The sequence below is a fragment of the Misgurnus anguillicaudatus genome, chromosome 2 (genome assembly GCF_027580225.2).
Source record: "Misgurnus anguillicaudatus chromosome 2, ASM2758022v2, whole genome shotgun sequence".
NCBI lineage: Eukaryota > Metazoa > Chordata > Actinopteri > Cypriniformes > Cobitidae > Misgurnus > Misgurnus anguillicaudatus.
Genome location: NC_073338.2, coordinates 51,818,775 through 51,827,534, shown reverse-complemented (window position 1 = coordinate 51,827,534; position 8,760 = coordinate 51,818,775). Strand labels below are relative to the sequence as shown.

Below are 8,760 nucleotides of genomic sequence, written 5' to 3'. Positions count from 1 at the left end.
TTCTCTGGAAAACATACTCCATTCCAAAGCATAATATCAGACTTTTTACTCCACTATGTTTCATAAAGACTTAAAGTAGCATACTAGATGTACTTGAGTACATATAAAAAGCACTAGATTTTAAAGCTCACGTAACACAAGCTGTTTCTGCATATCTGATGTTAATCTGGAGTACCTATAGAGTAGTATGACATCCTTAGTTATCTCTGAAAAGTCTAGTTTTATCAGATTTATAAAAGACAGATTAGCTTTACCAATTCTTTCTGATAATGTAAGAAAAAATTCAGAAGGAGTTACGAGCTGCGGGAGGAGCGAGTACGAGTCATGCAACACTATACAACACTGTTTAACTTATAATTCACTACATGTTCGTGTCATTTATATAATATGCACGTGACTATTACCAACATAAGACAGAAGTCTGTCTTACCGCATGCAACTCGTGACCCGGTTGGGACTTTTCAATTAAATCCAGCGCATCAAACACACATGCAAAACTCCGCTGCTACCCCGGATAATAAACTATATCTATTGTTTTCATAAGGCTGACTTTCTTCTCCTTACATCCAAAAACACACTTCTTCATTGGTGCCATTGTTGAGTTTTGAAATTAAACAAAGCTGTTGTGTGATGTGAATGTTTGTAAGTTCTAGCGTCTCCCGCTGATTGACGGGTGGGCGGGGTTTTCCGGGGGAAGTGCCCATAAAAAGAAGTTATGCGTATAGAAAACCCCTGAAATGTCACCTGGACCCGTAATCGAAAAAAACTTTCAGAAACTTGTATGAACCCTGACGAAGTGCATTCGGCACAGAAATACTCTGTAACACTCCCAAATGCTTTTTTGACACTTTGCCTACGTTTAGCATGAGGAAACAACTCTTTAACTGTGTTAATCAGTCAGAATGCATGAAATACCATTGAACCCCCCCCTTTAATGTAATTGGGTATTAGCATGAAATTTTATAAAATGTAGTGGATTAAAAGAAATATGAGTGTAATGAAGTAAACATTTTAAAAACAAAAACAATCTAAGTAAGTAGCCTATAGATACTAAAAGATGTACTTAAAAATACTTCACTGTCTTCTGTGAATGAGATCTTTAATGGTTCTTAAAAAGATCAAATTGAGATGTTTTCATGAGTCGTCTCTTATTCTAGGATTAAAATCCCCAATAATCTTAAGTGTTTTTTAAGTTATGAAAGGGAGCTTAAGTGTTTTTTTTATTGTGTTATCCTTCACGGTTTAGTAATGACAGAAGATTCTGTGGTGTTTCTTATATTTATGAAACAATGATATTTAATGTCATGTGACAGAAGAGAAACCTGTTGATGATGGATTTCACTGTCTACAACACAGAGCACAGTTGTAAGCAGTTTTTATCTGGTATTACAACACCATGATGTTAATGAAGAAGGCTTTGTAAATGTGTTGCTGTGAAATAATAAGATTAGGCTTATTTAAATGCTTTTTGCATGACATCATTTTCTTTCAATAAATGTCTGCAGTAGCACATAGACTAGTCTTTCCAAATGATTTATTTACACAACATAATGGGTGAGATCCACTTGGAAGTGAGGAACATCACTGACCCAGTGGTGAGGCTACATAAGGGCCAGGGTGGCACTGCCCCCTCAGATTGATGGCTGGCCCACCCAGAAGAGACACAAAATATTTTTGTGGAAAAGCAGAAGAAATCACACATAAATGATAATAATCTCTTTAACCTCCTAAGACCTGGATGTCCACATATATAGACATCAATATTTTTGATGTTTGCACCATAATACTTAATTCTGTGTAACTGGAACCTGTTTTACACAAACATTAACAAATACACTGCTTCGTGTTCTTAGAAAAATATTTGGTTATTAGAAAAATGTTTGGTTATAATTTATTGGTTCTTCATAACCCCAAAATAACTGGTAAAAATAAAAAAAACGAACCAAAGCTCGGGTCTTAGGAGGTTAATATTATTCGCGCAAATACACATCATTCAGAAATAACGAGTTTATCATTTGCACGTGTTTCTAAACCTTGCTTGCAAATGTTAATTTAAACAATTTTAAACAATCTGAGCTCAAGAAGATGTTAAAGTGAGCTGTTTTCTGTGCGCACAGACGCACACTCACACAAAAGCGCGGGCACGGAGAAAAGCACACAATGCGCTTGACAGGACAAAATTACGCGCAAAATTATCTCGAAATACCAGTCTTGGCCACTAATCTCATAAAACAGTCATGTCTTAAAGTGAACACAAACAGTTCATGAAGAAATGAGATGTGTGTCAGTATATGGATCCGTGCTTATTCGGTCTTAAAGTGACAGTATCTTCAAATAATCTGCTTATGTTGCGTCATTATGTTAATCAAACAACAGAAGACAAAAGGAAAATCACTTCTGTAGCTTTAAAAAGATTAATTATATTTAATTAATAGAATGAAGAATACAATGTTATTTTTTATTTGATTATATTTTTTTCTAAAAACTAGCCTATAGCCTACTGTTATACTTTATTGGTAACTTTGTTCTTTTCTTCTTTCATAGGCTTATAATTTCTTGATTTGTTGATTTTTTCATTCTTTTTTTTGCTGACAATTATTCGATCCATGACTCAATAAAACGTGTAATCCGTTTAACCGCTACACAGCAAAATCACCAGTGTTAAATGTACACTGCAAACGGGTACCACCATGCTGTGTATATTGTAAAATTATTTAATTTGAGAGTAGACATTGAGGTCCATCCTATTTCACCAAAGTTCACTCAGTTTAAAATTTCTGGCCTCGCCTATTGTGTTGCATAATGTGATCGTTTGGGAGACAGTTGCTGATGAGAGGAATGAAAAACAAAGTTATTTTCTCTTTATCTGTACGACTCTTTATGTGCCGGACTCTTTAAGAGAGTAACGCGTTATCCTATCCTGTGTTGCGTGCACGTGCGGTGAGTAAGCTATTTCTCTGGTCTCCCTATCACTTCATTTCACTCTTTGTTATTAATACACATTTATCCTTGTAGTTAGCTAAATAAATATTCCCTGTTTAACCTCGCTGGCCCAACAGACGCACGACAATTACGTCATCAGAGCAGGCTTTGCGCCACTCTCTGTTCACATGGACGCGCTCCAGCATTTATCCACCTCAGTTTTGTGCTGTAGAGTCTTTAATTCTTCTAGACTAATTACGTCTGGTAATTAATAAGGTATTGTTGTATTTGTATGGTTTGTATTGTAATATTTATGTAGTTAAAACTATTTACCATTAATTGTTTTTGCATGTTTATTTTGTGGTAACTGTTTTTTCCGGAAGATGATCGAGTTTGTCAGTTGTGGCTTATGTCAAATTTATTTCCATAGCGCCATATCAATCATTTTGCATTGTAGCAAAGCAGTGATATATTAAGGCATAAAAATGTGTATACAAGAGACTTAAAAATGTGGTCTCTCTTGAAATTACCGAATGTTTTCTGTGTGAATCCAGTCAAACAGTTTGCAGTCAGTCATCATTTTGTCAATTTTGTGTGCTGTCACAGGAGTTTGTGTCTTTTTAAAAGTGTTTCAGACAGTGGCATGGTGAACTTTGGTAAAGTGCACTAGCTTGTAAAGTTCAACACATTCACCTGGTTCCAGACAGAAACAGAAGAGCAGAGGTGAGACAGAAATAGCTCGCGTGAGCGCGTTTCCCCCCGCTGGATCAAAGGCGCGTGTGTGCGGCTGCGCGCTCCTGATAAAGATCAAACCTTAAACCTCTGTCCTTACTGCTCGAGTGTCTCTTCTCCTCGCTCATTTCATATCCGATGTGTGCAATATAAGTTACATAAATCATAAGCAGATATGCGTTAATAAAGAAGGTGTGATGAGTTTAGCACGAGCTGTGAATATTTTTTCAAAGTTAATTTCTGTAAGATTTCAAGAGTTGTGTCAGTTCTTTAAAGTGAATTAATTTAAGTGTAATATAAAATAATATATGCGATATAACTGCAACTACATTTAAATTTGAGTTTCGTTGCAAAACGAGATAATTCCGTTTTTTTTTTCAGAAATCTCGTTTTTTGGTCCAATAAATATAAATTCAACTGCAGTTGGTTTGTTTCGATTTAAACCTTCATAACTTAAAAAATACAGCTAAGTAGCACCATAAAACAAAATAATAACATGACAACATAATAATAAACATATTATGTTAAAAACTGATTTATCTCGTTTTGCAACGAAACTCTTAATTTGGTTATATCTACAAATCAACATATATTTTATGTTACTTTAACTTAAAAAAAAAATTTATACTTGTTTTTATAAGTAATGTCAACTTATCACAGGTCAAAACTTAAAATAGTAGGTTGAATTTACTTGCAAAACCAAGTTGTTTTAACTACATACATCTAGAAAAGGGCATCTTAAAACATTTACAAATAAAATGAAGAAAAAAGTTAATGTTAAAGAAAAAATCTCATATAATAATAATTGTTATTGTATGCATGTAAATGAGTTGTATAATGAGCTCACACTGTATTAAAAAAATGCAGAACGAAGCTAAAACAACTCGGTTTTTCAAGTCAATTTAACCTACTATTTTAAGTTTGGCTTAAAAAAGTTGACATAACTTATAAATTCAAGTTGAAATTGTTTAACTTAATTAAACACTATACAGTCTTCGTATAGTGCTGTTAACCCTGCTGAAGTCAAAGCAAAATTAATTACCTGTTTTAACATGTGAACTGTCAGAATCATATTCTGTTATTTCATTCAATTATTGAATTAATAATTATTAGTGTGTAATATTTACATTTGTATGAGTGGAGCTGTGTAGATGGAGTCATTGGTGTAATGTATTATAATGATTTGACAGGAGGCTTGTTAGCAGAAGAGCTTAGAACTTCCCATTCGCTTCCTCTGGGTGATAAGAAAGGAAACAGTCTCCGCTTTTAAAACAGAAACCCTGAGCACCTTCAGGAAGAGCCGAGCGGCCCTTTGGGTTTTGTAATTTAAGGCAGAGGTCAATCCTGGGTTTTACAAAGTAAGGAAGGTCCTCCGCCCCTATAATGCACCATCAGGTCAGCTTCTCAAATAAGAGTTAATTTTGTCTTTTAAATCACAAACTGTTAAAAAAAGATCATTTTAGGATCATTTTAATAATAGTTTTTAAGTTGACAGGAAGGTTATTTGAGATTAAAACATTTCTTGGTGTATTTTTAAAAGGTTTGATGTATTGGGTAGTATGCGTTCTTTAAAGCACCTGCATGTTTAACTATAACTAGAATAAAACTAGATAAATCGTTGTGTGTGGAAGGTTCTCATGGACGTCATAATGTTATCTTTAACTTATTGATTGCATTAATTTAATCTCAGTTTAAAAGGTATTAATAAATTACTAACTCATCAAATCTATGTTAGTGGTTCTAAAGGCCCTGATATCAGATCAGAGATCTCGAACCTTCCTTGCCCAGTCGATTTAAAACTACAGAAACACTTTTAGTAAATGATGTGAAGATGTAGGCAGTAAGAGATGATGTTGTAACTGTACAGCATTAGTTTAAATGAATGTCATCAGGTCCGGGTGTCCCACTGACCCCGCGCGCTGCATTCTTGCACTTTGAACCACAAACATCCTTCTTTCAAAGAGTTTGGCAGGATGTTTGGAGATGGCTGTGCGTTATATCTATTTTATCTCGGTTTTAAATGTAACCCCCTGGATTGATTCTGCATCATGCAGTATGTGTTAGTTCTAAACCTCTGGATTTGACGCAAATATTGTGTGTGATGATCGAATAGCACTTACTCGATGTAATGTAATAAAATATCTATTAAACGAGGCTTGCTGTAAATTGTCACATCTTTTAAAAAGGACAATCAAATGGCATTTTAATGTACTGTATTTCATGAATGAATGAATTTCCGTTAACATGAAGTCAATTTTGCGCGCACACATTTGGCTACGATGTTTCTCTTTTTAATTGCAGCGCGGCGTGAAGGAACCGCGGGTTCTGTTGACGTACAGAGAACACACCTGTTACACCTGTGCTGAGAGAGAGAGAGAGAGAGAGAGAGAGAGAGAATGTGAATGGAAAAGTATGGGTGATCAAACACATGATATTTCTAACATGAAATCATGCGTAAATAATTAACTGTGTAAATGTAGGATAATCTAGCCTAATGGTGATGAATTTGAAATAGACTCGAAAATAGATATCATAACCAAGATTACTTTAAAATTAAGATTATTTGAGTCCATTAAATGTAGTTTACAATAAAGCTTTACTATGGTGTGATTTGCTGGGCTTTCTGAGAACCATTACCTGATCAAACAACATGAAGAAAAGTAAAATAATCAATAATCATTTATTGTATTAATAGCCTATATATTTTCTGTACCTGGTCGTATTTTCTAACTGTATTTAATTCATAAATTTCTATTTATTAGCTCTTCGAATGAGATAACTCATTAACTAAAACTAAAACAAAACATTAAATAAATTACCATAAATATATTTACTATATAATATTTAATCGTTTAATTGTCTAAACACTGTCAAATAAAGATGGTTGAATACCAAAATAAATAATAACAATAAACAAAACTTTGACATTCTGAAGGTTAAAAGCACGATAGTAAATATCTGATCAATCAAATGAAAATAAACGAGTAAATGTGACATTTTTGTGGAAAACACTTCCTGTAAATTCATCGTTCGAGTTGTTTGTTAAAAGTGACGAAAGCGGAACATGATGAGAACATTAGTGAGCTCGTGACGAAAGCAAAGTTTCGTCTTTCACAAGAGAGGAAAAAAGTCGCAGGATCATCCAGAGGAACCCAGAGATCACAGCGACAAAACTCGAGAGTGCGCGCGAGAGAGGAGCTCTTATTTTACACACAGAATATTCACGAATATTATCATCGTCATCATCATCCTATGGATCTGCTGACCTGATGCACGAACCAAAGATCCAAAAGACCTAAATATCAGGTACGTGCGTTTATAGTCCCGTTATGATCTTCCCACACACAGATGTAAGCCAACTTGATTTGTGTTTTCATTTTTTTGTTTTGATGTTTTGCTTTTGTTATGTGTTTGAAGTGATGGCATCTTACCATAGCTTAGATGATGACGCAATGGCTCTGATGGTCCACGACACCAACACGGTGAAGAAAGAAGAATTTGTCAAAGATGACTCGGTCCAAGAGCAAAACGCGGAGAAAGTGGATCCGTCGCAGAAGCCGCCGTACTCTTATGTGGCTTTGATCGCTATGGCCATCAGAGAGAGTTCGGAGAAGAGACTGACTCTGTCCGGTATTTACCAATATATCATCACCAAATTCCCCTTCTATGAGAAAAACAAAAAGGGCTGGCAAAACAGCATTCGACACAACCTGAGTCTGAACGAATGCTTCATTAAAGTTCCCCGGGAGGGCGGCGGGGAGCGCAAGGGAAACTACTGGACCCTGGACCCGGCCTGCGAGGACATGTTCGAGAAAGGCAACTACCGGCGGCGCAGGCGGATGAAGCGGCCGTTCAGACCGTCAGTGGCTCACTTTCAACCGGGCAAGTCTCTCTTCGGTGGAGATGGATACGGCAGCTACCTCTCGGCTCCAAAATACATCCAGTCGGGCTTCATGAACAACAGCTGGCCGCTTGCGCAGCCGCCGCCGATGACCTACGCGTCCTGTCAGATGGGAAACGGCAACATGAGTCCCATTAAAGGACTGTCCGCTCCGTCGTACAACCCGTACAGCCGAATGCAAGCCATGGGCCTGCCGAACATGATGAACTCGTATAACGGCATGGGTCACCATCAGCACCAGGCGCAGCAGTTGAGCGCGTCACCGGCTGCGCCCTCACCGGTACCGTCCAACAGCGCGGCGGGTTTACAGTTTGCCTGCTCTCGGCAGCCGAGCGAGCTGTACTCGTACTGGGACCACGAGGCCAAAAACTCTACATTACATTCTCGGATTGACATCTGAAGCTGATTCCAACAGCATTTCAGGGAATGTTAACGACGTGACATCGGAGTGCATGTACTTTTCTTTCGCTTTTCCGATGGACAGAGTTTCTGTTTTACGCATCCAAGGTAAACAGGGTAAACTTTTGTTGCTGACAGACAAACATTACGAGGCTTAAATCCAGTGTTGCATACAGACAAGAGATTTGAACTATTAGTTGGTTAACTCTCATGGACTGCATCGAATATTTTTAAATCATTAGTTTGTTCAGTTATTGTTTTACTTTATCAAGTCTTGATATGCCATTTCGAGATACGTTCATACACACTATGTTGGTTACAGTATTGAAAGTGTATTTGTTTAAAAAGAGGACAGTAATACATTTTCGATGCGTAGTTCAGTAGATTTGCAAGATTGTTCGGGGACCATTGTAAATTTTACATTTTGGATTGTCAGACCAGCACTTATTTTCTATTGTTTGCTTTTAATAAACTGTTTCTCTACAAAGTGTCTTCGTAGATACCCAATGCATGAGCGTTCATTTTGATATTTTGACGTGAGTCAAGTTTTAATGTCCATGTGAAATAAACAATAGAAAATAGTTATAAACTAAGCACTTAAAAAACTAATCATTTTGTTGTGTTTGCAGAAAAAAAACATCATTGATTATGATGAGTGACTATAATCTAAAATGCGACTATAACTGATAATATTAGGCCAATATGTATCATTTTATTCTGTCTTAACAAACAGATGTAGGCCTAAATGCAACTCAAGTAACTTAAAATGTTTACTAGGAAACTTTCTAAGGGCTTCATTTAAAACA

General features: G+C 36.3%; 1 protein-coding gene across 1 annotated transcript; it reads left to right on the top strand.

Annotated features, from left to right (window-relative positions):
• The first annotated feature begins 6,561 nt into the window (after positions 1–6,561).
• On the top strand, positions 6,562–8,441 carry LOC129443261 (forkhead box protein L2). Its single transcript, XM_055203742.2, has 2 exons — positions 6,562–6,960; positions 7,072–8,441. The coding sequence occupies exon 2, from the start codon at positions 7,074–7,076 to the stop codon at positions 7,953–7,955; it is 882 nt and encodes a 293-aa protein (XP_055059717.1). The 5' UTR covers positions 6,562–6,960; positions 7,072–7,073; the 3' UTR covers positions 7,956–8,441.
• The last annotated feature ends 319 nt before the right edge of the window (positions 8,442–8,760 follow it).

Bases quoted from the DNA above. Each gene is read 5' to 3' on its own strand.
- LOC129443261 (XM_055203742.2), top strand. From the start codon at position 7,074: ATGGCATCTTACCATAGCTTAGATGATGACGCAATGGCTCTGATGGTC.